The sequence below is a fragment of the Cercospora kikuchii genome, assembly GCF_019650295.1.
Source record: "Cercospora kikuchii DNA, contig_00004, whole genome shotgun sequence".
Lineage (NCBI taxonomy): Eukaryota > Fungi > Ascomycota > Dothideomycetes > Mycosphaerellales > Mycosphaerellaceae > Cercospora > Cercospora kikuchii.
The window spans coordinates 1,757,618-1,785,308 of NW_025408585.1; the positions used below are offsets into that span (position 1 = coordinate 1,757,618).

Consider the following 27,691-nt stretch of genomic DNA (forward strand, 5'->3'; position numbering starts at 1 on the left):
TCACTGTACGCACAACGACGCTTGAATCTGTGGACATGAACGGCAGTGGCAATGCCACGACCGGATGACATGCCATGCCGCGCTGCCACTGACACCGCATACTCGTGGCGAACAGGCGTGGAGCGCGCATCGCCGAGCATAACGTTGCGTGCACAGGCACAGTCGGCATCATGGGCCTTCGAAGCAAGCCGCGAGGGCAGCGTCGACAACAATGCTGCTTGATTTGTGAACGACGGCGGTTGCGCACAAGATCATCAGGGGGTGATGCGGTAGGCACAGTCGTAATAATAGTACAAGCTCTCTCTCCGGAAATCAATGTAGTCTCATATATTGTGGTCTCAGCCTTACGGACACCTGGGCTGCCCGCACCCTGGATTGCGCTGCACAGCCCCTTCTCCTTGCCCATGCACGCCCTCCTAGGACAGAGCAACGCAGCACGCTCCCAACGAGTCTGCGCTTGCGTGCACACATAGCCACGCAAACACGCGCTTCCACTTCTCCAGTCGCGCAGAGAGAGAGAGCCGTGCCTCGTGCTGCGCCTGCTCCAGCAGCATTACCAATTCATCCTTTCAAGCCCAAGAGCGGGACGCCGGCCGCTACGAGGGGCAGACTAGCCAGCCTACTGCCTCAGAACATCTTCACCTCGCTTGTTTCAACACGAACGCCGCCCTTTTCACCTCGCTCCTCATCGTCATCGCTCAGCACCAGAGGGTCGGCGACCCACGTGCACGAGCAGCAATCCACCGGGCGAGCCCCCTCTCCCTCGCCTGCGTCCTGAGCGACTGCCACTATCTCACATCCAGCATTCACAACAAACATGTCGTGGAAGCTGACCAAGAGTATGCGACAGGCGGTGAGCGTTGACCTTGGAACAGCCAGCTGACTTCTGCCAGAATTGAAGGACACCCATCTGGGCGCTCCCTTCGCGAACACCTTCTCTCGCTCCTCATCACAGTCCACGATTGTCGATCCACCACAAAAATCGCCCTCGGCGACCGCCACGCCTGGCACGCAGACCCCGACCGCCCCATCGTCCACGGCGACTCCTTCCAATGGCGCCGCTGATCCGCAAGGCATCGCTGCTTCTGAACAAATGGCGACTGCGCCCGCCGCGCCTGCGAAGCCCGGTATTCTCATCTTGACACTTCACGAGGGCAGGGGCTTCAGTCTGCCTCCCGGACAAGAGTCACTCTTTCAGCGACCCGGACATGGCGGTAGCATGAGCGCCGGATCATTCTCCGGCAGCTACATGGGTGGCAACAGTGCTCGACCGGGCTCGAGTGCACAGAACCAAGGCGGGTTCCGCCCAGTGTCAGCCAGTGGTGGCGGAATCAATAACATGCCCTCTACGCATGGTCGCTACAGCAGCAAATATCTTCCTTACGCACTCGTGGACTTCGATAAACAGCAGGTGTTTGTGAATGCTGTTTCTGGAACGCCAGAGAATCCAGTCTGGGCAGGAGATAGCACACAGTACAAGTTCGATGTCAGCAGGTCCACCGAGATCAGCTTGTCATTATACATTCGGAACCCGAACTCGCAAAACAACAACAGGCGAGAGGATATCTTCATTGGTACCTGTCGCGTCACCCCCACCTTCAGTGAAGAGGGACAGTCTGCCGCTGCGGACCAACAGGCACAGCAGAATGCAGACAAGAGCAAGAAGGACAAGACTGCGGCACCCGCTCCTCAGCCAAGCAATGGCCAGAGTTCTGGTGTGTCCTGGCACGAAGTTCAGTTTGGGACAGGTTCAATCAAACTTGGCGTCAAGTTCGTGGAGAACCGACAGAGATCACTCAAAGTTGAAGACTTTGAGTTGTTGAAGGTGGTAGGCAAGGGCAGTTTCGGCAAAGTCATGCAGGTCATGAAGAAAGACACGAACCGGATCTACGCACTCAAGACATTGCGAAAACAACACATTATTTCAAGATCCGAAGTGGCGCACACTTTGGCAGAGCGGTCCGTCCTGGCCCAGATTAACAACCCCTTCATTGTACCGCTTAAGTTCTCGTTCCAGTCGCCAGACAAGCTTTACCTTGTGCTGGCGTTCGTGAACGGTGGCGAGCTGTTCCATCACTTGCAGAAGGAACAACGATTCGACATTAACAGATCGAGATTTTACGCTGCCGAACTGCTTTGCGCACTCGAGTGCTTACACGGCTTCGGTGTCATTTACCGTGACTTGAAGCCCGAGAACATCCTGGTGGACTACGTTGGACACATCGCGCTGTGTGACTTCGGGCTTTGCAAACTTGATATGAAGGATGACGACAAGACAAACACATTCTGCGGAACACCGGAATACCTTGCGCCTGAGCTCCTCCACGGCCAAGGCTATACGAAAGCAGTGGACTGGTGGACATTGGGCGTACTGCTTTACGAGATGTTGACTGGTCTACCTCCCTTTTATGATGAGAACACGAACGAGATGTACCGCAAGATTCTGTCCGAGCCTCTGCATTTCCCAGGACCCGAAATCGTGCCGCCAGCAGCACGCGACTTGCTTAGCAAGCTGCTCGACCGAGATGCTACCAGGCGGCTGGGTACCAACGGTGCTGCTGAAATCAAGGTAAGTTTTTTGCGGCTCCCTGCCTGATCCAACATCTATCACTTGAGCTGGGTCTGCAGTTGTTGGTTTGGCTGCGGGAACAGAGCTAGTGCAGATTATTTTGGAAGCACAATCGCTAATATGATGCTCACAGGCGCACCCATTCTTCCATAGCATAGATTGGCGAAAGTTGCTTGACCGCAAATACGAGCCCAGCTTCAAGCCCAATGTGGTCGACGAACTCGACACTGCCAACTTTGACAAGGAGTTCACATCGGAAGCACCCACCGACTCGTACGTGGAAGGACCCATGCTGTCGCAGACGATGCAGCAGCAATTCGCAGGATGGTCGTACAATCGCCCAGTGGAGGGGCTCGGCGACGCAGGCGGCAGTATCGCTCGTGGCAGCGGGTTTGATCAGCGGTAACTTCGACACGTGGGGCAGACTGACAGATTGCAAAAAGTGCATATGGTGGCATTGGTCAGCGGTTTGTAACGGAGAGAGAAATTTCGTTCTCTGCTAGAAGCGATTACAAAGAATTGATCGCCAAGCATCGTCGCGATACCAGTCCGGGTGGCTTGATTGAATGCACGACTGATCCGGTGTCATCCGCCATTTGTTGCTGAAGTCGTCAAGGCGTAGAGGCAACACTGCCAGAACCGTGCCATATATCTCGGCGTTTGGCATGTGGACAGCTTTTGGGGGTCGATGTCACTGTCGGCAATGAAATCGATTCTTGTTCGGGATTATATTTCTGTCTCAGATGCCGATCCACTGTCGTCACGTGGCAACCACGCATTGAGCACGTTTGAGGGAACGAGTACAGCATGGTCGTGTCACAAAGAAGTATACTCCAACCGACATGAGTGCTATCAAAGTGAACGCATGCTGTTATGTTGCTCCTTTTTAGCCCGCACAAGCCGAATGGCGGAATTCGCGGATCTGTTCTGGCGATGTGAGGCAAGCCCTGGTGGGGATGAAGTCATGCGTCGTGGCGGGGCAGGAACGGCGGGACAACTCACTTGCACGGACTCGACTTTTGTTGTACTTCCAAGCTCAACAACCTTGCTGCGAGCACTTAATTCTCCTTTTGAACCACTTCGCTCACTCACGGAGCTTCTTTTTGGACCTCGCACACAGACACACGTAAGCAATTCTTCCGCACTGCCACTCACCAGGACTCGACCAATTGACCAGGCAGCTAGCTCACAGCACACCGCATTGACCCTTAGAAACGAGACATTGCCACCATGCCAGGCTTCTCACAGGCAAACGAGCTTCCAGCATGGAAGGCTCTCATGGAGCACCATGACAAGCTCGGTCGCGGCATGGTCCTCAAGAGCGAGTTCGAGAAAGACCCACAGCGATTCGAGAAGTACAGCCGCACCTTTGCGAACGAGGCCGACGGCACCGAGATCCTCTTCGACTTCAGCAAGAACTTCATCACCGAGGACACACTACCTCTGCTCGTGAAGCTCGCGCAAGAGGCTAAGCTTGAGGAGCTCCGCGATGACATGTTCAAGGGCGAGAAGATCAACTTCACTGAGCAGCGCGCCGTCTACCACGTTGCCCTCCGCAATGTCAAGAACGAGCCGATGCAGGTTGATGGCAAGAGCGTCGTTGAGGAGGTCAACAGTGTGTTGGACCATATGAAGGAATTCTCCGAGCAAGTGCGCAGCGGAGAGTGGAAGGGTCACACTGGCAAGCCAATCAATACCATCATCAACATTGGTATTGGTGGCTCAGATCTCGGTCCCGTCATGGTGACTGAGGCTCTTAAGCCGTACGGCAAGAAGGGCATGAAGCTGCACTTCGTCAGCAACATCGATGGCACACGCATCGCAGAGGCTCTCGCAGACAGTGATCGTGAGACCACTCTCTTCCTCATCGCATCGAAGACTTTCACCACCGCTGAGACAGTCACAAACGCGACCACTGCGAAGAAGTGGTTCCTCGAGAAGGCGAGCGAGTCAGATGTTGCCAAACACTTCGTCGCACTGTCGACCAACGACAAGGAGGTGTCCAAGTTTGGCATTGACACGAAGAACATGTTCGGCTTCAGCGACTGGGTTGGTGGTCGTTACTCCGTATGGTCAGCCATTGGTCTGTCCGTCGCTCTCTACATTGGCTTCGACAACTTCAAGCAATTCCTTGCTGGTGCCCAGGCTATGGACCACCACTTCAAGACTGCTCCACTCGAGCAGAACATTCCAGTTATCGGAGGTCTGCTGAGCGTGTGGTATTCCGACTTTTTCGGTGCCCAGACACACCTTGTTTCTCCGTAAGTATCGTACCTCAAGCACGTCGTACAGAGCAGGACTGACTTTGCACAGATTCGACCAATACATGCACCGCTTCCCCGCCTACCTGCAACAGTTGTCTATGGAGTCGAACGGCAAGGCTATTACCCGCTCCGGTGACTACGTCAAGTACACAACCGGCGCTATCCTCTTCGGCGAGCCATGCACAAACGCCCAGCACTCTTTCTTCCAGCTGCTGCACCAGGGCACCAAGCTGATCCCAGCCGACTTCATCATTGCCGCCAAATCGCATAACCCAGTCGAGAACAACAAGCACCAGCACATGCTTGCGTCGAACTACTTCGCTCAAGCAGAGGCACTCATGATTGGCAAGACACCAGAGACCGTTAAGAACGAGGGTGCCGCCGCCGAACTTGTGCCTCACAAGGTCTTCTTGGGTAACCGCCCTACCACTAGCATTCTCGCTGAGCAGATCACACCTGGCACACTCGGCGCGCTCATCGCATACTACGAGCACGTCACCTTCACTGAAGGTGCGATCTGGAACATCAACTCCTTCGACCAGTGGGGAGTCGAGCTCGGCAAGGCCCTCGCGAAGAGCATCCAGACCGAGCTGGACAACCCAGGCGAGAGCTCACAGCACGACAGCTCTACCAGCGGTCTCATCAACGCCTTCAAGAAGAAGGCTGGCATCCCATGAATCTCTGGGGATGCAGTCGATGAGGCGATGGATAAGCCGAAGCTATGATGAGGATTCACGCTGCTGGGCTGGGCTTAGCAGAGGTACGTGATCCCTACGAGAGATGAACATAAAGTATTATAAAAGTCTTTAGATGAAATCGAGACGCAAATTCGAGCGATGTTGGTACTTTTTCGGGTCACTTCCTGTGATCTGCAAAGAGAAACTCGGCGGCGTCTGGCAAATCATGCTTGCGCGCAACCTCACTTCTTCCAGCAGGACCTCCATCATTCAGGACAAATCACAAACCCGAGAACCATAACACGCACCACTGATACCTCTGCATTTTTCGTACTGTCTACCCTCATCATGGCTCGCGACTTTGTGCAAAGCTGCGCGAAGCGGAGTAGCTAACAAGCCGACGTCGTCGTGCATCTCTTGAGCTCCTCGCAGATTGCACTTTCCAGCATCGAGACCATGGACAACAAGCGTTCAACCAATCAGATGAGTTACCAATGAGAATTATCGGTTCAAGGCAATGAATAACCTGTGTCCTCCGTTAATGGTGGTCGACTCTCAAGAGGATTTATCAGGACTTCTCGCCTCGCCAGCCGTACGGAACGGCGTGGGGTAGAGCTGGATGAAAGAGGTGTAGAGATCGGCATCCTTTGACTCACAGTAGTGGCCTCCGAGTATGCTATGCCAGAAAAATTGCTACTTCGTCCATTTTGGCCACATGGCACTCGAATGGCCTAAGAGAAGATGTGGCCTCATGATGCCGCCGATGGGAGCACGGGGGCCACCTTAACTCGACGTGTCACGCACAGTAGACTCTCTCGTTGCCTTACCAAGTGCGGGCCAGGCAGAGTCAACACGAGCAAAGCGAAGTGATCCATACGTGGTGCCTCAACTCGACCTCCTGGATTCCCGCATTCTGGTGCGACTCGGGTGCTATGTGGATGGGTTTCGAGGATATCACGGAACAATGGCAAGATGAACTCTAATTATTGAGATCAGTGGAATTTTTTCGCAACGTGTGAGAAATGAGGCCACTCAGAGCGTCAGCAGGTGTCCAAGCACTTAGATGTCGACACGATCGACGTGGCACATTTTTCGACTGTAGGAGGCGTGGCATCTCTCTGGCAATTGCTGCAGTCGTGGAGGCAACCAATGTAATTGTCCTCTGGTTTCAGCGATACCCGTAAGACCAGAGCACTGCACTTTGGATCACAATACGGTACATCTCACGAGTGCATCCATTGTGCGAAGCAGACCGTGTCTCTCGCATTTGCTGGAAGTCGCGAGGCCACCCCTTTGTCTATTCGATGGCCTGGAATCTCGCTCGCACTCTGAGTGAATTTGGTTTCCACATGTTGCTGGAGGCCACGCCGGAATCATGGTTCTAAGTTTTAACACTATTTTGTCATCGTCCTCAAAAAGATATTAACATGAATAACAGCGCTCGACCGCAAGCCATTTGCTTTTATTTATCGATGTGGACCACCACTTAATGTTCTCGCAGCACCGTCTTCATTCTCAAGAGACTCATTACAGCTTCCAACAGCAAGCATATGCGACAAGTTCACTTTTCCTCCCTGCATGGCATTCAAGTCATGGCACAGCCGGAGATCACTCACAAGACAGGGTTTTTCGATCTCCCTCGCGAGCTTCGCGACAAGGTCTACAGCAATATCCTCTACAATATCGCGCAGGATGAAGCTGGCCCTGAGGTCCGCAATTTCGAAATCCAGAGCCCAGTCTTCCAGAACGTGTCTTCCGCACACTCCGTTCTCGCTGCAGAACTACGAGAGCGAGATCTAACTACTCGCACTTACATCAAATTTCACCTTTGGCCTAGGACAGTGCCATGGATCCCTCCACCGGCAGCTTACAAATGTTTAGAGCAAGTTGAGATCTGCTTCAATACGTACCAAGTGAACCTAGACTGGAAATATGAGGTCGACAGGTCCCCATGGGAAATATCACGAGTAGCCAAACATGTCGCTGGAATCGTCAAGTGGATCAATACGTACTCTTCAGTTCCGAATTCGAAATTGGGATCTGCATCTTCATGTCGTTGGCTGTGGGTAGAATTTCAAGATGGAGGACATGGCGATCTCAGCTTCTACGATCAATTACGGTATCAGGACTGGTGCTGGTATTGGCATCATGGTCGTCGGTTGGCTCGAATGGAGACGAATATCTCCTGGTCTCCACTGATAGTCGAACGCTTACTGGAACCGCTGAGAAGGATCCAACCAGCTACTTTTCAAGCAGCTGGGATTCGGGAGATTTCCGACGTCATGAGCGATGGACAAATGCGTGATTGTGGTTTCATTGACGAAGGGTATGATAGCTTCTGGATGAGGGAATATTTCTATGAATTGCAGTCGTGGATATGCGGACACCAGAGAGATCGTGAGAAGGAGAAAATGGAGTGGCTGGAGCGTTTGGAACGGGAGTGGTGAGTGGAGGGAATCGAGGGAGCGTGGTGTCGTTCAAAGGCGAAAAAGAAATCCCTCGAAACAATGTGACCTGAATGTAGATTGCGTTTGGAACTTGAGCATTTATCAGACGCTATGTTTTGCAACCACGCAGCCTGCAATGCGGGACCTCTACCAACTGCTTTGAGCTTTGAACATAGATCCCGTTTATCGTTCCATCTGATATATCGACACTTCGACCCTCTCGCCCTCAGCCGGAACTTGCGCATCAAAAGCCCTCTCAATCGTTGACAAGTATCGCTGAAATGCCACAAAATGCACAATCGCAGTGGCGCCATCCTTCCCCAGAATTCCAATCGCCTCGTTCCAGATATTATCTGGCAACACGCCTGATTCAACACACAATTCTCTCGTCATGCCAAAGACCGATCGATCGACCCTGTTGAACGTGCTCGCACACAGTCCAGCGCGGAGCGAGTGCACTTCATTCATCGTCAAGGTACTCGCATGGAGGGAAAGCGTTGAGTGGAAATATGTCATGTACTGAGATCTCTCGTTGGCGGAAATGACGAGTGATATTATAGCTTTCGTTCTGGGAGTGAGTGTTGAGCTGGCTTTAGGCGAGGCGAGGATGGCCTGGTAGAGCGATAGAATGGCATGTCCGATGGCTGGGTCGTGGAGGAGAATCCCATAGGGTCCGATGAGAGCGCCGCTTGATTGGAGAGAGTAAGTCACGGGCGCGTGGTTGGTGATTTGGGAGAGGTGCTTGCTGAAGGCGAAGTAGAGGGATAGAGTTTCCGGTGAGTTCTTGGTTGTGAGAGTGGAAGGGTGGAGGAGCCCGAGTCGATTCATAGTGGTTGAAGAATGCTGTGATGATTTGTGATTGGCAGATGGTTCTGACAAGCGGTCTTGGGTCGCTATGCCTGAGAGTAATATTCCTTGAGAGTGATGCTCTATAGGACACTTCCTTGATCGTTGTCGAGCCAGCCGTCAACCATCTCGTCTTCATTGTATATGTAAAATATGAAAGTTACAGTATGAGCATCGCCGAGGCTGCGATCTTGTGCTCATGATGCTTTCGATGACAGTGAACGACTTCTCGTTGAATGGTACGCCAGTGATACACGAACAGTCGCCCAGGCTCAGCACGTCCGAGGTTCATGATCTATGCAACAAGAGAATGCCAGGTGAAGTTCTCGTGTCGTTTCACTTGAATGGCATGTACAGCTACTTGACCCCCAATGCCTCATCCCACTAAAGCTACGGCCGTCGAGATACCAGGAGTTGAGGTCGTGGATGCAAGCCATGTAAGCCAATCTGGTACGGCCTGCAGTCAGCATCGAAAAGGCGGATGTTTGAGGCCGTGAACTTTTGTTGAGCGTTACACTTGATGATGTAAAACACGAATGGATCGCGGCAAGAAACGGATCATGGCCGAAGAGCGACGGAAGGAAGGACGTGCTGCAGGATAACAGGCCGAGAATCGGCTTTAATGCAAGGCCTAAGCCGAGTCATGTCCTGGGGAACACAAGATCGCAATGTAGCTTCTGGTTGGATCGAGGGTTGTCATCGTACATGAGGATCATGTAGGAACGGATCCGGCCCACGCATTGACATATGATGCAGTGGAGTTGTTGCAACAGAAGCTCCTTCCACGTCCTCTTGTGTTCGCGTTACTTCGAGAAAGTCAATTTTCTTGACGTTGCGAGCAGGTATGATGACCTCTAAGGTGCGACTACAAGAAGGCTGGTTCAGCGTACTGGACCAAAGAGCCCTGGAAGAGACCCCAGACCATGTGCAATGGTCTGAGCACAGGTCTTTGCCCTCAAACTTCACATCCTCTCTTCTACTTCCCCGAAACCAACTCGTAGCCACCATCAATCGTCATGTTCTGCCCATTCCAATATTGATTTGTGGCGGCATAGAGAACCGCTCCCGCCATATCACGATCCTTGCCCGGTCTCTGCGCTGCGGCTTTGCCCTCATACTTCTCCTTCTCCACGTGGCTCTTCTGGTTCGCGCCGCTATCTCCGGCCGTCATCTCACTCGGGAAGACACCTGGACTGATGCTGTTGACGCGGATCTTCACACCTGCTTGGAAAAACTCGTTCGCCATCATGCGGGTCAAGTGGCTGGCGGCGGCTTTCGAAGCGTTGTATTGTGGGTGATGTTGCATGGTCTTGACTTCGCCGGACATGGAAGAAATGTTGATCACTGTAGACGACCAGCCATACGTCTTCTCTGTGGCCTTTTGGAGAAGAGGTAGGAAGCAGGTGGTGACGAAATAGAGTTGGCCAACGTTCGTGCGATAGACGGCTTCCCAGTCTTCAAAAGAAGCATCTTTGTTATCAAACAGGTTTGACTTCAGCTCTTCAGCGTTTTTTCCTTCTGTCTTGAATGTTGAGGTTGAAATGCCGGCATTGTTGATCAGAATGTCAAGGTGCGATTCTTTGGAGCTAAACTGGTCGAAAAGCTTCGAGATGCTTTCCTTGCTGCTGATGTCGGCGGTCAAGGGGATGATCTCGCCTTCGATGCCCTCGTTGTAGGTCTTGGCTACGGTCTCGAGCTTCTCTTCCGTGCGGCCAATGATGTAGACCTTGGCTCCGTTTACCGCGAGTGACTGAGTTGCCATGAGACCAATGCCTGAGCCTCCGCCTGTGGAGCGTTAGTCGCGTATTTCCGGTTCTCACGGTATGCGATGGCTTACCAGTGATGAGGGCGACTTTGCCCTTGACGTCAAAGACATTGGCCAGCTTGAAGCTGTCGTTGTTGTGCTCACGAGGATGGTCCGACGCCATGTTGGAGGATGTCGTCGCCGAAGAAGAGAAGTGTGCGGTGAAGTTCTGCAATCGGTTCGACGCCGTGTTGTGTACGGCGGGTGGTCTCTGCAAGTGCGGTCTCGACGCAATGCTGATGAAACGTGACGCTGGCGGGATGTGTGAAAGTGTACGAGAGAGGCGTGTGCGAAGACAGAGAGAAAACATGTTCTTTGGTGACTTACCAGCGGCGATTCTGCGCAATACTGCTTCTTTTCGCCGTTGCCTTATGCTGTAATGGCAGCGTCATGAAGATGCACACACGAGGAAGGCACGCGTCGAGCTGGACCCTCACGTTCGAGTCGCGACTTCGGCGCGTCGGCGGATGGAAAGTGGCCCGAGCTCAATTGTCGACTTCATCTTCGCCTTTGCCTCCTATCTTCAGCTTCATCTTCATCTTACATGGTCTCCAGTGAAAGTAGCGCCCTGAAGAGGATGCCGCTAGAACACAACCGCGAAGTTGATCGTGGAGCATTGAAAAAGACATCCAGCGGAGAAGATGATGTGCTCTAGCAACCACGGAAATTCACCCGCTGTCTAAAGTAGAGGAGAAAGTCTACGAGATCTGAGGCACAGCGATTCACGTTCAGTCGGCCTCTAACGAATGTACTAATTGAGTTTTCGTGATTGGAAAAAACTCTATCTCGGCTATGAAAGTGGTATTGCCAGCTCGGGAATATGGACCTTGAGATCTATCGGCAGCTTCATACATTCAAAGTAAGAGAAATATCATCGATAGTGATGATGGGCTTAGCAGTGGCTGACAATTGACAAGCCGCTGTTATGGTGATAGAGTTCCGATTGGAGGAAAAGAATTGTCCTCTCGTGTCAATCAAGACAGTCTGGTTAGTAGATATTTGAGCTGGCGAGGTGTAGATTGTGCTTCCGGCATTGACGTTGATTGAACATGAGGTTCGGAGATCGTTAGGGAAGTTGAAGGCCACTTTGGTCGTATATCGATACGTCGATCCCACTTCAGCAAAGATGGCCTGCGTGATGGCACCGTTCAGGGCTCCTCTTCCTCCGGCATACGAGAAGACAGCAGCATTTTCCACCACGCTGATGCTGGTGTTTACGTTTTGCCGAACGGTCCACGGTGCGAGATTGCCGCTGCTAAAATCGCCGTTGCGGATAACTTGTTCGGGGGCCAGTATAGTCGGGTTGAAACCAGGATCGCTTTGCAGCGTGGAAAAGTTGACGTTGTCAATAGAGATACGCATCCCGTTCGTAGATGGAGTGGCGCATGAAGCGGTGATTCTGAATTCTCCAGTCCGGTTGTTTCTGGCCGCTCCGCTCCCAGTGACAGTTACTGCTGATGTATTGTACCGCCCGTAGCCATAATGTGCGCTCAATCCGGTGTCAAAACCATCGAAAGTGACGCTGCAGTATCCATCGCCTGGTGGCCCGTTCTGCTCGAAGAGAACTTGCGCACTAAAGGTCCACGTAATTCCAGCAACTAGAGCCAGTGGTTGGGTTAAGAAATCGGACACGTGCCCATTGCAGTAAGCGTAGTTGATATTCCTGTCGAGCGCTGATTAGCCATTTTCATCGAGGATCTGGACGAGCGGTACTTACGCCCTTCCGCCTTCAACAGCCCATGCCCGATTGGCTGAACAATTCCCGGTGGTCGCGAATGGTGTCTGAGTCCAAGATTTCAGACCATTCTCGAAGTCTCCATTGACCAAAGATGCTTGAGGGTCACCTTGAGATGTCTGACGTATGCCAAAGTACACCCCAGAGGTTCCGACGATGCGTTCGAGATATTCGGACCTCAACTCACAGAGTTTGGTGCTGAGCTCCCAGCGAGCTGCCCTACATTTTGTGCCTTCTCTGGTACATAGATCAATGCAGCCCGCCAAGTCATCTACCACGACCTTTGCTATACCGGGAAGTTTAGAACCATAAGCGTCCGTTTGGCAGTCCAAAAGGAATTTAGACCCATCACGCGCTGTGTATGATTCTCCACTGTCGCATTTGGCAGCAGGCAGCGCTTTGACCTGTACTGTCTGAGTTGTGTACACCGTTGTCGAAGGCGTGAATGTAGTGGTTGGGGTAGCCGTCACGGTTGGAGTAACGAACTCGGTGGAGAGCGGTGTAGAGGTGCTTGAGGGTGTTATATGAACTGTCGGTGTGCTGTACTCTGTGTGCAGAGGAATGAATGTTGAGATCGGCGTGACGGTGACCCGCGGTGTCTCGTATTCCGTCACTTCTGGCGTCGTAGATGAAAGAGGCGTCTCAACGAAGGTCGGAGTGACTGTGGTCTCCGCCGCAACATTGATCGTCTGCTCTTGTCAGTAGATGTTTAAGCCAATAAACATTCTGGGAGGTTACCTCATAGGTTGTAGCCACGCTTCTTTCTGTGTGTGTAAATGTCGTCGTAGGTGTTGGCAGTTTGAAACAGCTGCAAGCAGATGATATCCGGGTGCGTGCGATGCCAGCTAGCAGTGAAAGCCCAGCGTGTAGACCTGGATTACGCTGTGGTGCCGCATCACGTCGCTCGAAGCCTACATTTGTGGAAGTGATAGTCTCGGTACTGGTGATTGTGACTAGATCTGCAGTCTGCGTAACGGGATCGATGGTGATGGTCGACGCATCGACAGTCTCGGTGACAACGCTGGTTGGAGCAGTCAGCAAGACTAGTTCAGCAGTGACTGAAGCTGGCTCCGCGGTAAGCTACAAAAGTGTTAGCAATGGATCATGGCACCCTGAGCGAAGACATACAGTGATTGTACTCGTCTCGGTCGTTGTCACCACAGTATCAAGCGTGATTGTCGTAGGTTCTACTGTAATCTGCGCGACATTAGCAATGTCAAAAGCTGCATGAAGATTCGAAGTACCGTTGTTGTTCGTGCAGGAGCAGTGAAGACCTTAACTTCGCCAGTCGAGGTGACGGTAGCCGCGGTGAAGGTATTCGTACCCGTAGTCGACGTAACGTAAGCTTTGGTTGTTTGCGCCGAATTGACGGTGGTAGTCGTAGATTGCGTTTTGATGCTCAACCATGATGAACAGAACTAGCTAGCTTGAGGGAAAGCGTTCAAAATAGTCACCACAGCAGCGACCGGGGCACATGCTCCTGTGACAACGGGTCCAGCGTTCACCTGTGCGTACAACAAAGGCAGCAACGCCCAGAGACGGTTTGTCCCTGGCATGGTCGCGAAGTGTAGTAAAGTGAAGCCTCAGCAGGCGACACCCGTATTTGGTTACACATATTATATCAACCACTGAAGCCGTGCCAGACCGGAACAGCATATGCATGGCAGTGGCCTGATATCTGCCACAAAAGCCATCACGATTAAGCAACTCATGGTGCCAGAGCTCTCGTGGCAGGCGTGACCATCGTTGACTGGTGCCAAGATTATGAAGCCGCCATCGCGCTCTGAGTAGTAAATATATGGCGGACACCCCGTGCATTGTGGCTGCACTTAAGAAAGAAGCCAGGTGTCGCGGTGAGGTAGCCTGCATCGTCAAAGCCGCAACTCTAAGCAAATCCAGTCTTATTGCTGTTCGATGGTTCGCAAAGGGCAAGGCCCACGGAGTTGAGCGCACTCGTCCAGCCCTAAATCCACAATTCTCGGTACGGAGGCGGCTGATTCCCAAATGGACTCTTCAATGAGAAGATTCGCGGTATGTCTAGGGTCGAGATAGAAGAGCGCTGCATGCTATTGGCATTTCGTCCAGCGTCCGTGTGGAGATTCGCAACGAAACCTGCAGACTGTAACGTGAGGTGGCACAGGGCTGTGCGACCTGCCGTTCATTGAGACTGTGTACGACAATGCAGCGCGTAATGAAGCACGAATGCTCTAAAGCCTAATGTTTACAAACGTGTATATACCGGCAACATCCTACGCATGACCTGACGAGGCGCCTTTTGTGAGTCGACACGCATGCACGGGCGGCATTCTAGAGTTTGAACAGTGCAGATGGTCCGCCAGAGGGCGTGGTCGTGAGTCTCTAAGTGGCCTGGCGATGATGTCGCGCTAGTGCGTACGCAGAAGCGGCGTGGAGTCTTATGCTTGTTGAGGTCGTTCGATCGCTTGAAGAGGACAAGGTTAGCCACATGGAGCCCATTCGGCCAGTCTTGCGGCGGATTCTCAGCCTCTAGAGTGTCTCAATACATAGCCAAGACAGCCTTGCTGCATCCAGGCCCATTCTTGTCGCGCGTGGCTGCTGCATGGTCAGTCTAATTAGCTCGAAACTGACCGAGGTCTCAGCTATCAACGAGTCTGTTGCGCGAAGGGTACTTGTGTAAACCAGCAGCCTCATGTTCCGGGGACGTTGTAGGTCGGCCTTGCGAACACCGTATGCCGTTCGGAGGTGTTGTTTCCATGGCTCTGGAAGATCAGGTCCTTTAGAAAATGCGTAAAGTCGCTCCTGTTGCACTCGTTGTTAGCGTGCAGCCAGAGCCCGCCAGCAAGACAAGCCATTGGACACAAGAGCGAAGAGTGGGAAACTAACTTCCGCCTCCACAATTTGGATTATTGTGTTATAGGAATCCCGATTTAGCTTTCGTGGAGAAAACACCATATCGCTTTTGGGATTAGCTGCACTCTTCTCGCTTCACGTGCCGGCGTTAGCTCATGTTAGTACACGAGGGAGAGCAGAGCGTAGGTTCCCAAGGCCGCGCCAAGGTCATGTGTTGCAAATGCCAATGCAGTGTGGGAATTGCTCCTCGAACAGCCTTGTAGGAAGGGCGCAGCAGAGCTGTACAGCAAGAGATGTCGAACCCGGAGAAATCTCGCCAATGCCTGCACAACTTGAGTCCCACTCCCTTACAGGCTACGAGTCGTACATTCAAGGTACTGCATTGGTATAGAAGCTATGGCCTTCGGACACTGATGCTGAACATTGTAGATCGGCCTCGATAGTTTTGGGGGCTTAGGTCAAGCCGTGTTCAAAGAACTGTAAGCGTTGGCTGGCTTTACAAAACTGGAACCCCATTAACGAGAGTCTATAAGTCTTGAGAGACAGTGGATGCAAGTGATTGCTATTAACGTCCCAGGTATCGACGCCGAGCAGGTTGTGTCGATTCTTGGACAACCAGGCTTGCTACCCAAGACGTGCGAGGTTCGAATCGCGCAGCCTGGCACCGACGGCCTGGATACGCTCAACATCGTAGACAGAACGTTTAGGCACTCCATCACACTCTTCCACGAGTCAGATCCTGCTAGAATCCCGTGGCAGTCGGTAGGAATCTTCCATGTGATACAGAGCTCCGATATATCTGCCGTACAGGTAGAGGCGCATCTCCATGCGGAAGGTGCGAGGAGAGTCGTAGTCGCTGGAATGTCGGACGCTCCACGATTCAATCCGAACGCTAAAGAATCTCGGATGGCGGAACAGCTTCGAGAACGAGTACTAACTTCTGGTTCGCTGTCCAAAACGTGGATGCCCATGTCCATGCTGTATCGCGCTGTTCGGCTCGACGCGAAGTTGCGGTAGCACTCGGCGAAACAAGCGGTGGACTTGCTAGGTCAGTGGGCAGCGATGATGCAGAATGGACGGCAAATGCTGAGCCTTTACAGAAGATATCCTCTCCCGAGATGCAGTAGGGGCGTGCTACTTGTGGGCCATGGCCGTAGATGGGCGAAGTGGTTGCACGTCTTGGGAGGAGGACTTCGCAGGTTGTTTGGACTGGTTTCTAGGACCGCGTGGGATTGGAGCTGAGAAGCCTGGAAGTTTGGAGGGTGGAGCCATTTGGCGAGCCAGTGCTGCGAAGGCGGATTTGATCACATTCGCGCCTCAGAAGTATTGCAAGGCGTGCGGTCTGTACATATGTGGGGCCGTGAATGAGTAATGAGAGTTGAGGAGAGCTGAGTTGAGTTGTTCCATGAAAGGGAGGGTGAGGGTGAGGGTCGATCTTGCTCATGCTTCCTTGGCAAGCGCGTCGCGAATTTGACGCGTGTGGAAGCAGGTCCGCTCAAGGCCCCCACAATGTCGGGGTGGTGAAGACGGAGGTGAGACCAGACCACAGCTCCAGGGTGGTGCACGACCTCACATCACGCAAGGAACCGGCGGAACCTCTTCAGACTGCCCTTGCAAGAATGCTCCGGAACGGCTGCCAGCATGGAAACTCGTAACAACTTCACCGTCGATCACAAGGTGGATCTGCTGAAATACCTCATCCGCACCTCTCACACCTGGACCGACGCGGACCTCGCCGCCTTTTTCACGCACGTGCAGAACACCTTTGGCGGCTTCAAGGGCACCAAGTGGGAGGATCAAGATTTGGAGACGAAGCTGCGGAAAGAGGAGCGTTTGTGGTTGGCAGAATGCGCTGGCAGTCGTCCACGCCGGCGAGGGCATGAGAAGGGCTCATACTATGACAATGCCATGACCACGTGGAAGGAGATCTGGAATGAGCTCCTGATCAAGGACTGGCAGAATGAGGTTGATTGCGGACGAACATATGACCAGGTGCCTGCATCGTTGCGGGACAAGTTGGTGTTTCCCACTCGCCCGTCTGCTTCCACCACAAGCTCCAAGTCACCCTCCGGCACGCCTCAGGCCCCACTCATGACTGCGGCGGACTCACAGAAGCCACCCGACGTCGTTCTCGAGTACGATGAAGACAAATTGAAAACCATCATCGACAACGCAGTGCAGGAAGCTCTTCGCAGGGGCGACAAGGACACAGCTCTTGCGGTGCAGACAGTGTACAGGGACTCGCAAGAGATTTGGGAGCTCAGGTATTTGCTCGAGCAGATTTTTAAGCAAACTGCGAACGCCGAGCAGACCTCTCGCTTTCACCAGTACATCCGTGCCGCGAAGCGCAAAGTCAAATTGCAAAAGGCACAGCAGCAAGCAGACAAAGTGCGGCAACAAGGCGACCGACGAGCGCACAAATTCGCACCCATCGCCAATATGGGCAAAGGTAGTAACAGTGTCGCGCCGATCGAGGCCAAGCGGCCAGACCACGCTCCTGCGCCTGCTGTTCAGCAGAAGCTCGAGCCCCTATCTCCCGCGGACGCTGGACCTTCACAGTGGCCAGCTGCTGAAATTGACGAAAATGACGCCGGCATGGTCGACACTGTACACGCAGACACTCCAGATGCTCAGCTGGCGGCCGAGGAGAGGAGTGCTGAGCAGCAGGCGACTCGCACGGCGAAGGCAAATGGGAGCTCTGCATCAGCCGAAACTGCTGTCACGTCGGATAGTGGCTACGATACCACTGACAAGCAACCCCATCGCGACCCATTGGTGACCAAGATATTGGGCAACTTGCAGCACGAGCCATCTGTGAAGAGGTTGTTGCGCTATGACCGAGCATTGCCAACATCAGCAAATATCAAGCAGTTGCGCAAGCGAGAATCAGCTTTGGAGGCTATCAAAGACATAATCACTGCCCATCCCGCCGCAAAAACTGATCTCACGGTACTTGCAAAGCGGTTGCAGGAGCGAAGTGCGCGCGAGACCGCGGCTGACGGCGAGCAAGCGACTGCTGGTGCCGAACACAGCGGAGATGAAGGCTCAGACCACGGCCTCGAGGAGCAAGAAGCAGAGGACGTCACTCCGCAGACCCGACGCTCTTTACGGCCGCGTCGCTCAATTGGAGAGGAGAGCAGCGAGCAAGTCAGTTCTGAGCGCCGCCGCACCCACAAGTGGCCATGTCCAATGGCCCAGGAAGCTGGTTGCGATCAATGGTTCAGCTCCTCTGGACATGCCATTCGTCACGCAAATATTCACAGCGGCGTCAAAGACTACAACTGCCCCGAATGCGACAAAGCGTTTGCTCGCAAGGACAACATGATGGAGCATTTTAGAGGAGTGCACAAGAATCGTGTGTCTTCGAAGAAGCGGGGCCGTCGATCTTCCGTCTTGTCTGATAGGGAAGTTGGAGAAGACGCCGATCGAATCGCGGCTGAGCGCGCTGCAAAGCGGCAGAAGAATTCAGAGAAGGCCTTCAGAAATGCACGAGCTGCTAGAGACAGCTCGGTCGAGTCTGCAGGTACAACTGACTCTTCCTTGACGGATCTCACTTCCTCCGCCGAGGACCGTCGCCCTCCTGCGGCAGGCAGCTCTGGTAACGGCACCATGACACAACTGACGCATGCTCTGGAAGTTTCCGCCAACACTGCCCATGAGAACCTCGACCACGCTGTCAAAGCGACTGCTGTAGACCTGGCTAAAGATCCGGCAACATTACTCGCTCGTCTGGAAGCCAAGATGGATGCTCTTCTGACTCGCCAGAATACTGCTCCAGCCCACTCGTCCTCCTCCGGGACCAGCACTCCTAACGGCACACATACGCAACCCGGTGCCGAGCATGCGATCTGGTCTTCTGCAATGAGCCTCCTCAACATCGCTACTTCCCTCGATCACAACGCCCTGGACGGTCAGAGCCCCGAGCTTGTTCAGTTCGTCGCCCGCTTGACCAAGACTGCCGCAGAAGCCGTCATCCGTGCATCAGATAGTGCGAAGCAACTTGCCCTGACCGCGAAGAGTGTTAGCGAGATGCTGGAAGATTACGATGGATTTGACGAGCAAATCTCGCCTATTCCCAAGAGTCCTATTCGCGAGAGTCATTGATTGAGATGACGGCATGCGGCTACGTTGTTCTTCTTACGTCTTACGTCTTTTCTACTGTTTCTCTTTACTTTGGAGCGTTACGGAAGCGAGCACATACGGTGGCGTCTGAGAGCATTGCGAGGACCCCGTGGATGTGCATAAGGCAGGAACGGCACGATCAATGGGTACAGTTAATTCGAGGATCAAATGTCGGGCAGAGCACGTTGTCTGGAGAAGAGAAACAACCTGGTGTCGATGAGGGAATGCATCGCTGGTGTGTCGGCCGGTTGCTGGCTGCTTTACTACTGCGTGCTCACCTCTGCACAGAGACAAGGATGTTGCTCTTAGTGTCTGGTCCGTCACATTGCTGTGGTGTATCATATTTCAGTTTCCGACCTGTATTGGTATTTTACTAGCTAGCCAGTGGATAGTTTCCTCTGAAGTGGTATACTGCTCTGGCTGTACAGAGAAACGAGCAGACTCAACCATTTGTCGCTCCCTTTTCGTGCCGTAGGATCTATGTGCATGCAGGATCCCGAATTGTCTGTTTGCACTCGCTCTATCAACCTGCAGCAAAGACGTTGAAGGTTAAATCTAAGTATTTCCCATACGACCAGCTGATCACAGTATCGAAACAGATAGATGAAGTATTATTGTCATGATCATGCTCCATCTAGAGCAAGCGACATGTACTATACAGCGCTTCAGAATAGAAAAGCCCTCTCTGCCTAAGCGTGTCCGGCATAAAAACTATCCTGCTCCACTCATATGGTGTCAAAGCAACGAAACAGCACACTCACGATCGTCGACCAGATCTCTTTCTGCAAGCTTTCTTCTCCACATTCTGCTCTCGCAGAGATTTCTTGACGGCCTTCTTGACGGCTTTCTTGCGCGATTTCTCTTCACTTTTGGCAGCGATTATGTTTTTGATTCGACGTTGCTCGAGGACGGCTTCGTGATCGATCAGGTCCTTGTTGAAACGCGTAGCTTGCGATTGAATTCTTGTCTGCTTTGCTATTTCTTGGTTGATATGGTCTTCTGGATCTGTCAAGCGGACATTTGGTTTAGATATGATTTTCGTCTGCTTTGCTGTTGCTGGGCCGAGGATGTGGATTTCTGGATCTGTCAAGTGGGCGCTTGTCTTAAATATGACCGGTTCCTGTTGCTGAGCAGTGGCAGTGTCTTCTTGTCTCTTTGGCAGGATGCCTAGAAAACTTACATGCTCGGCGTAGCTTTTGCCTAAATTGGTCCAGCATCCAATCTCTTTGTGTACGGTGTCTGTTTGAACTGCTTCTTTCAGGTGTTTGAGAAACACTTTGCGAACGGGACCGCTCTGCTTTGCCAATTTGTCCATATCCCGTGCATCGCGACACACGGCAGACTCGAGCCGTTTGCGCCATGCAGTATCACTCTCGCCAGGCCAAGATTTGTGGAATGTGGAAGTGTGGGTTCGGCTTACGCACGCGTATGGATTTTCTGCACTCCGACCCAAAAGAGGTACCTCTAACAGCTTTAGGAGTGTCACCCTTCCTGTGTGCATCAGCACGTCTGCAATTTCCGGCTGATGCAGATCCAGAAAAGTCCTGGAGTAGCGCTCGTTCAGTTTCAGAAAACTCTCTGTACAAAGCTGGAGATTTTTGAGGTTTGGTAGACACTGCAATGCACGCGCGAGCTCGCACTTTGCTTCACTGTCTGTGGTATAGTATCGCCATCGCCACCATGGCCTCCACTGCTTCGAGTCGTGCACGGCGATGCCTTTGATCAATGGGTGTTGGATTTCAGGTATACGATATGTCAAGGCAAAACTTAATTCCGGGAAGCTTGCGAAATAGAAGGAAGCGTTTTCCCAGAAGATCGGGGTCGCTTCGCTGGCAATTTGCTTGTTGACGCGCAGAAGCCCAAGACATTGACGGGCGCGGCACTGCTTGCGGCATTTCTTCCTTTTTGATGCCTCTTCTATCGATTCCCAAGGGTAGCGCTTTAGTTCTTGTACATAGAAGGGCAGTTGAGCAAAGGCTGCGCTGTGATCGATGAGTGGGCATTCCCGGTGGTGTTTTCGATTGTGGATGTCCGGCTCGACAACGACATCCTCCCAAATCTGATTGCGAAGCTCGGCAGGCAAGGTAAGAAGCCCCGGTCTCTGCATGGCGTGGCCGCCAATCTTGACGATGCTCAGTGTATGGGGCAGCTGTGAGAAGTCGCATTCGATGGTCGGCATTGTTTCTGCAGTTACTTGTGTATTCGGAGTGGATAGTAGAATGGGAAAATTAGTGGGAAAAAATTGCCGTTGCTTACCCATCCTTTATAGAGTGGTGAGGAGTCATGGTGATAATGTGGTTCTGTAGGTGAGCATACCCCAAACCTACCAAAACCGGCCTGGCGAGGCCACTCAGGCATGACTGACATCGTCAGGCAACTTTGTCTATTGACCCCAGGACTATAGATCACTGTGATGACTGTAGCAGCGGTACGCATAGCGAGATGTTAGATAGAATGTAGGTGGAGTTCCAAAGTATCGACGTCGGGAGAGCCAAGACTTTCCTCCGCCGTCCCGACGACACCCTTCCAATGCTGTGGAGCACCATCATCACCACGAACTGCATAACCGCCCATCATGCCTCCGCGCAGCATAGGCGTCCCTCGAGGGACATTCACATGCCATGCCAAGCACATACGCGCGCAAAGGCGGCCTGCCAGCACAGCAGTTTCCCACCTCCCCACCGCAGCAGCCATCCCCGAAGCACCGCTCTGGAGAGCACGATCGGAACCCGTGACGCGCCTTGGACAGTCCATCACTGGCGCTATGGAGTGGCAGACTTCCACATACACTTTCAACAAACAAGCTGTAAAGCCCATCCCGGTGGTCAGCGCGAACGTGGAGAAACTCATTCAGAACTATGTCACACTGAAGCGGGTCAACAACGTCGGCAAAGATGTGCGAGCGATTCGAACAGCCCTTGCGCAACGGAGGAAAAGCGCAGAGAAGGTCTATGTCTCAAAGCCAAAGATGAAGGATTATGGCGATAGGGTAGAAGTCAAGTGCTTCATTTGGGATGGGAGAGAAGCTCTACGCGAAGAGGCCGATAAACAAAAGCGCTTTGGGAGGAATCAAAACGATGACTCTAGCAGTGGAAAGAAACAATCGAATGACAGCGATCCCATTCTCGATCCTACACAAACAGTTGGGCTGCAAAGTCTACTTGCGCGAATGTACGGCAAGCAGGTCAATCTGCAATTGATCAAGATCAAACGCCCACACCTCGACGCGGATATTCTGGCCGCCTATGTTGCGCAAAGACTACGAGATCGACGTTTCACACCCCGGAGAGTCATCCGTGACGCGACATGGAGAGCTCCCCTCCCCTCAGCGCAAGCAGTCGCAAACATCAAGAACGCAAAACTGCGAAATCAACCCCAGAAGTTCTCATGGCAAGATCTCACCATCGGAAATGCAGCGCGGGCTAGTGCGACAGGGATCGTGGAGAGTTTGGCTTTGAGCCAAGTCAGCAGTATTCAGGTCGAAGCAGCTGGTCGTTTGACGAAGCGGTTGACAGCCAACAGATCTGCGAAGAAGATGGCAAGGAGAGGTACAGCGAGCAAGGGACCAGCATATATGCTTCGTGGCTTCAGGAAAGCGCATACACAGTACGCTTTTGCGGGTGGAAAGAGACGTGTGGGACAGTTTGGTATTAAGGTTAGCGTGGGACATGTATGAGCGCCCTGCGCTTTTCTCTTGGATGTTGTAGACTTTGTACAGATACAATGCTCAAGGAGATATATGACCCTATGGGGCTGTTTGTCGAACTTGATGCAAAAGAGCAGAAAACCGATCACATCCGCACCACGCGCTGTGTGGCCATTCGATACTCCTCTTACAACCTAGCTGTTCGAAGGGGACAAAGCAGTCACATGTGTTACGAACAAGCGTCGAAACAAATCTGGCGACTTACTGTTTGAGCCAATCGTACAGATGTAATTGTTGAAATGACATTGAGATTTATTCGATTTGATGCCTAGAGGGTCTCGTCGATTTGACACAACCGAGCGAAGAGCCTCTAAGTGAACGAACTCTCGGAGAAACCATGATGAACATATCTGGTAGATACCAGGGTTGGCTGCGGTGTATAACAGAAAGAGAGACCACGTAGTAGACTATTCATGAGATTTGAAACGATTCACAGTGGCGCATGCCTGGACTGACCGTACGTGAGAAACATTAGATCAGCAAGATGAAGGACGAAGCCTTTGGGCTTTCGCGCTAGTAGTCCATATCTCACGAAAGTATACAAAGCCGGAGAGATGACTTGATCACTCGTAGTGTGAGTCTCCTGTTACCAACTCGCTCGGATTTCCATCCTCAGTAATGCTAGAAGATGCAGTCCTTATGATCAGCCGCTTTTCGGATCGTGAAGTTATGAAGCCCAAGAGCACTTCGGTCGAAGTTTGCGTCCAAAGGGAGCCGAAGGTGTTTCGTGCACGAAACAAGAGCAGCAGTGGATGCTCGTGGTCTACAGATTTGTCAGTCCATCATTTTCTAGCCTGTAGATGCCATTCGAACTGACCTTCGAGGGACTGTCGCAGAGAGCATGAGTCCGCAAATGTGGCGCATTTGTAAACGACGCATGTATCGCATAGGCTGGAACGCCTTGCTCGACGGAGATGCATCCATTTTAGTCGGAGTCAGAATCGTAAGGGCATGGATCCTCGGCCGAGATGTATGAGTCTAGGATCTTCGACACATTCTCACAATGAGCCTCCTTGGTCCGATCCACCCTTAGACTTCGAGAGCTCCGTTTGCCATCAGGATCTGACTGCTTGAATGTGCCGAGCGCTTTCTTAGCTGTATACTTTGATGCGTACCAGCTGCGCATGTCTTTCAGGAGTGCCGTGACAGCTGGCAATTCTTTGTAGCACTTGAGCCCAATGAGACATTCAACTTGAATGTGGGGATTACGAAGAGCGTGGCGCTCGATGTGTCTCAGTTGCTTGAAGAGGCCATGCTTGACTGATCCTATGTCGATGGAGAGTTGATACTTTCTTGGAGTACCTATCACAGCAACTGCAACGTGGCGCAGGTGGAACTGGTTCGAAACTCCGATTGCAGACATGAAGTATCCGAGGGCTGTGATGTCGTTTCCAGTGCCATTGTCGATATTCGTTGGGCCAAGTCGGAAGCGGTTGTTGGTGTAGAACATTTCAGTGCACTCCTCCATGGTCTGGCGGCACACTGCCAGCAATGCAGTAGGCCGGCGGTTAAATTTCTGGTTAATCAAACGCATGCGGGTTGGTCTGCCGGCCGAATCATGCATCATGTTGACCCAGATGTGCTCGTCATGAATGAGCACATGCTCGTAGATCGTATTTCGTATCTCGGGGGCGAGCTTGCCAAGTGGCGAGTCGTCCATCGTGTGTGCCTCTCGTCGTAGCACTATGTTGACGAAGTGGTGTTACTGTTTGTGTGTGCGATGCGGTGTTTTGTGTCGCAAGACGCAGAAGTGCGGAGCTCGGAACTGGCAGCAGCAGCATGTTTGCACGTCGATTCACTTCGCTGCTCATCGACTGGCCAGCTTCACATCGCATCGCCTTTCCCAGGTCCAACCCCACATCCGGCATATTATCCTCAGTACGCCGGCCCCCTCAGGCCAACATACTTCATCAGCATCCACCTGCCATCCGTCTTCCTCACTTTCCACTGCAACTCGCCCATCGCCCCCACGGCCAGATCGGGAGCACTGCCCTTCAGCACAGTGTCCAGGTGCACCGTCGCACGCTGCTTGTCATCGTCAACATGGCACCAAACATTCGTGACTTCGAGACGGATTTCCGGCATCTGAGCGTACATCCCGCGCCACTGCTCCATGAACTCTTCGAAATTCATCAGAGCCGGGACATTGTCATGCTTGGCACGGAAGTGAGATGAGATGTGAGAGAGAACTTCTTGTCCTGCGGGAGAAGCGTGAGAAAAATCGCGAGCATTCACGATATCAATCTCGAGAACCGACAACCGAGAAAGATGGGATTTGATGACATCTATTTTGTACTCTTCTTGTGGAGTGAGGGTCTTTTGGGCCGGCTCTGGAGGGGGTTCTTCTGTTCCATGCATCTTGCACGGATTTCTGGCGCACGTGAAGAGCACTGTGCGCAAAACATGTCTCTCAGCTCGGATATCATTTTCGCTGCAAGGAGGAGGCAGTGCTGGAGAGCGCACTCGCCTTCGGCCGCGGCAAAAGCTTCTCTCGCATCGCTTCCCTTGGCCGTGCCGCCCCACTCTTTTGCTGCTCGCCGCCGCCGTTGATTGACGACGAGAGCTGATGAGATAGGCAGGTCGGAAGGCGTGCGCGGCCGACGACAACGTCACAAAGGTAGGTGCTATCCGCTCTCTCTTTCCTTCTCTCATCTTGTCAATGAACAGCTGCGATGAAGAAGTCCAGCCTCCCCATCGTCGAAGAGCCACGCGCTTCAGTTACCAGCAGCAGTTGGAAGCAGAGAGGCTTCAGAGCTGGCCTCCTCACGCTCATCGGCATTCTCGCCTTTTACAATGGGCTGAACGAAGATGCCGTGCATCACATCGGCAGCATTGTGCGCGGCGGCCACAAGCACGACGGCAGTGCCACCAAGCACCGATGCAATCAAGTCCCGGCATTGTGGCCATCTCAGGACGCGAAGCTGCAAGACGCCTACGATTTCCTCTTCACACCACAATTCGAGAACGCTTCCATCGCTCGCCTGTCTGGCGCTGTCCAGGTCAGGACGGAATCCTTTGACGACCTGGGCAAGATCGGTGAGGACAAGAGATGGGATGTGTTCTACCCTTTCCACGACTACCTTGAAACTACATTCCCTCGCATCCACAAGGAGCTCAAGGTGGAGAAGGTCAATACGCATGGGCTGGTGTACACATGGCAGGGAAGCGATGCGAGCAAGAAGCCTGTAGTGCTTATGGCTCACCAGGACGTAGTGCCTGTGGATCCAGACACGGTGGACTCATGGACGCATCCTCCGTGGAGTGGATACTACGATGGCGAGCAGATTTGGGGTCGCGGCGCGAGCGATTGCAAGAACCAGCTTATTGGCACCCTCGAAACGCTCGAAGTGCTTCTCGAAGCTGGCTATGAGCCGAAGCGAACCATCGTGCTGTCCTTTGGCTTCGATGAGGAAAGCTCTGGCCGAGAAGGTGCTGGTCACCTCGCGCCATTCCTGTTGGAGCGCTATGGAAGGGACGGCGTGGCAGCTCTTGTCGACGAGGGCATGGGATACACAGAAGCCTTTGGTCGTGGTTTTGCTGTTCCGGGCGTGGCAGAGAAGGGCTACACAGATGTTGACATCACTGTGCGCACTCCTGGAGGTCACAGTTCTGTTCCCCGAGACCACACAAGTATTGGCATTCTCAGTGAGATCATCACTTTGATTGAGAGCCAGCAGTACCCGACTTATCTTGATGGCGAGAATCCCTTCCTCGGTCTGTTACAGTGCTCTGCTCAGCATGCGCCCGACTTTCCAAAGAAGCTCAAGAAGCTCCTAGGTTCGCATAGCACTGGTGGGAAGCAGGCTTGTTCTAAGAAGCATCACGACAAGCTTGCCATTGAAGTTGCCAACATCGACCCGTTGGCTAAGTACTTGATGCAGACCTCGCAAGCTGTGGACCTGATTCACGGAGGCACAAAGACCAACGCCCTACCAGAGACTGCAGTCGCGACTGTCAATCACCGTATCAATATCGGAGATCAGCCAGAGACTGTCTACAACCACCTCGCTCAGATATTGAAGCCGCTTGCCAAGAAGTACAATCTGACGCTGCATGCGTTCGATGGCGAGACAGCAGCCTACAACTCCATTTCTCTCAGTCCCCGACATACAGTTCTTAGACCTGCACCTGTCACTCCGACCAACACTGACACTGTCACGCCGTATGCAGTGCTGTCTGGCACGATCCGCGCATTGCACGGAGAAGACACTATCGTCGCGCCTGCTATCATGACTGGTAACACGGATACACGATACTATTGGAACTTGACTAGACACAGTAAGTGACATCGCTCCAAAGCAACCCGTTAAACACACACGCTGATCCTTAGTCGCGAACAGTCTTTAGATTCGGTCCCGGCTACATCAAGGAGACGGCATCTGATCTCGGCAACATCCACACCGTGGACGAAAGCATTGCTGTGACGAACCATCTCAAGGTTGTACGGTGGTTTACCCTGTTCTTGAGGAACATTGACGAAGCTCATTTTGCGGACGAGTGATTGTCCGTCCCATCTGAGACACCACGCTATCGGCACGCGTCATTCGTTCCCTCCGGAGAAGCACGAACCCAGGTCTGGATCATGAGGCTGAGCACGTGAGCAGTACCATGGTAATTCGAACAGAAGTGTTCGGTATCGCCGTTCTGGCCTCAGGACTTTGGCACACCAAGGTCGGCGCCATCAGTAGCGCA

The 27,691-nt window shown here is 52.8% G+C and overlaps 12 protein-coding genes across 12 annotated transcripts; 6 read left to right on the forward strand and 6 right to left on the reverse strand.

Moving 5' to 3' along the window:
- Positions 1-817: 817 nt before the first annotated feature.
- On the forward strand, positions 818-2,975 carry CKM354_000692100 (uncharacterized protein; the record flags this gene model as incomplete). The annotated part of the gene is made up of 3 exons (XM_044802256.1): positions 818-839; positions 894-2,569; positions 2,703-2,975. 3 exons carry the CDS (start codon positions 818-820, stop codon positions 2,973-2,975), a joined length of 1,971 nt encoding a protein of 656 aa, XP_044658191.1.
- An 824-nt stretch (positions 2,976-3,799) lies between these two features.
- On the forward strand, positions 3,800-5,510 carry CKM354_000692200 (glucose-6-phosphate isomerase; the record flags this gene model as incomplete). The annotated part of the gene is made up of 2 exons (XM_044802257.1): positions 3,800-4,830; positions 4,883-5,510. 2 exons carry the CDS (start codon positions 3,800-3,802, stop codon positions 5,508-5,510), a joined length of 1,659 nt encoding a protein of 552 aa, XP_044658192.1.
- Positions 5,511-7,102: 1,592 nt separating this feature from the next.
- On the forward strand, positions 7,103-7,957 carry CKM354_000692300 (uncharacterized protein; the record flags this gene model as incomplete). The annotated part of the gene is made up of 1 exon (XM_044802258.1): positions 7,103-7,957. The coding sequence occupies one exon, from the start codon at positions 7,103-7,105 to the stop codon at positions 7,955-7,957; it is 855 nt and encodes a 284-aa protein (XP_044658193.1).
- Positions 7,958-8,140: 183 nt separating this feature from the next.
- CKM354_000692400 (uncharacterized protein) lies at positions 8,141-8,785 on the reverse strand (the record flags this gene model as incomplete). Its single annotated transcript, XM_044802259.1, has 1 exon — positions 8,141-8,785. The coding sequence occupies one exon, from the start codon at positions 8,783-8,785 to the stop codon at positions 8,141-8,143; it is 645 nt and encodes a 214-aa protein (XP_044658194.1).
- Positions 8,786-9,779: 994 nt separating this feature from the next.
- On the reverse strand, positions 9,780-10,731 carry CKM354_000692500 (uncharacterized protein; the record flags this gene model as incomplete). The annotated part of the gene is made up of 2 exons (XM_044802260.1): positions 9,780-10,588; positions 10,641-10,731. The coding sequence occupies 2 exons, from the start codon at positions 10,729-10,731 to the stop codon at positions 9,780-9,782; spliced, it is 900 nt and encodes a 299-aa protein (XP_044658195.1).
- A 722-nt stretch (positions 10,732-11,453) lies between these two features.
- On the reverse strand, positions 11,454-13,898 carry CKM354_000692600 (uncharacterized protein; the record flags this gene model as incomplete). The annotated part of the gene is made up of 6 exons (XM_044802261.1): positions 11,454-12,270; positions 12,325-13,031; positions 13,081-13,422; positions 13,471-13,539; positions 13,587-13,760; positions 13,848-13,898. 6 exons carry the CDS (start codon positions 13,896-13,898, stop codon positions 11,454-11,456), a joined length of 2,160 nt encoding a protein of 719 aa, XP_044658196.1.
- Positions 13,899-16,812: 2,914 nt separating this feature from the next.
- On the forward strand, positions 16,813-19,275 carry CKM354_000692700 (uncharacterized protein; the record flags this gene model as incomplete). Its single annotated transcript, XM_044802262.1, has 1 exon — positions 16,813-19,275. The coding sequence occupies one exon, from the start codon at positions 16,813-16,815 to the stop codon at positions 19,273-19,275; it is 2,463 nt and encodes an 820-aa protein (XP_044658197.1).
- Positions 19,276-20,050: 775 nt separating this feature from the next.
- CKM354_000692800 (uncharacterized protein) lies at positions 20,051-21,400 on the reverse strand (the record flags this gene model as incomplete). The annotated part of the gene is made up of 1 exon (XM_044802263.1): positions 20,051-21,400. One exon carries the CDS (start codon positions 21,398-21,400, stop codon positions 20,051-20,053), a length of 1,350 nt encoding a protein of 449 aa, XP_044658198.1.
- Positions 21,401-21,868: 468 nt separating this feature from the next.
- Positions 21,869-22,969, forward strand: CKM354_000692900 (uncharacterized protein; the record flags this gene model as incomplete). Its single annotated transcript, XM_044802264.1, has 1 exon — positions 21,869-22,969. One exon carries the CDS (start codon positions 21,869-21,871, stop codon positions 22,967-22,969), a length of 1,101 nt encoding a protein of 366 aa, XP_044658199.1.
- Positions 22,970-23,924: 955 nt separating this feature from the next.
- CKM354_000693000 (uncharacterized protein) lies at positions 23,925-24,659 on the reverse strand (the record flags this gene model as incomplete). The annotated part of the gene is made up of 1 exon (XM_044802265.1): positions 23,925-24,659. The coding sequence occupies one exon, from the start codon at positions 24,657-24,659 to the stop codon at positions 23,925-23,927; it is 735 nt and encodes a 244-aa protein (XP_044658200.1).
- A 215-nt stretch (positions 24,660-24,874) lies between these two features.
- CKM354_000693100 (uncharacterized protein) lies at positions 24,875-25,357 on the reverse strand (the record flags this gene model as incomplete). The annotated part of the gene is made up of 1 exon (XM_044802266.1): positions 24,875-25,357. The coding sequence occupies one exon, from the start codon at positions 25,355-25,357 to the stop codon at positions 24,875-24,877; it is 483 nt and encodes a 160-aa protein (XP_044658201.1).
- Positions 25,358-25,671: 314 nt separating this feature from the next.
- CKM354_000693200 (uncharacterized protein) lies at positions 25,672-27,500 on the forward strand (the record flags this gene model as incomplete). The annotated part of the gene is made up of 2 exons (XM_044802267.1): positions 25,672-27,277; positions 27,340-27,500. 2 exons carry the CDS (start codon positions 25,672-25,674, stop codon positions 27,498-27,500), a joined length of 1,767 nt encoding a protein of 588 aa, XP_044658202.1.
- Positions 27,501-27,691: the final 191 nt, after the last annotated feature.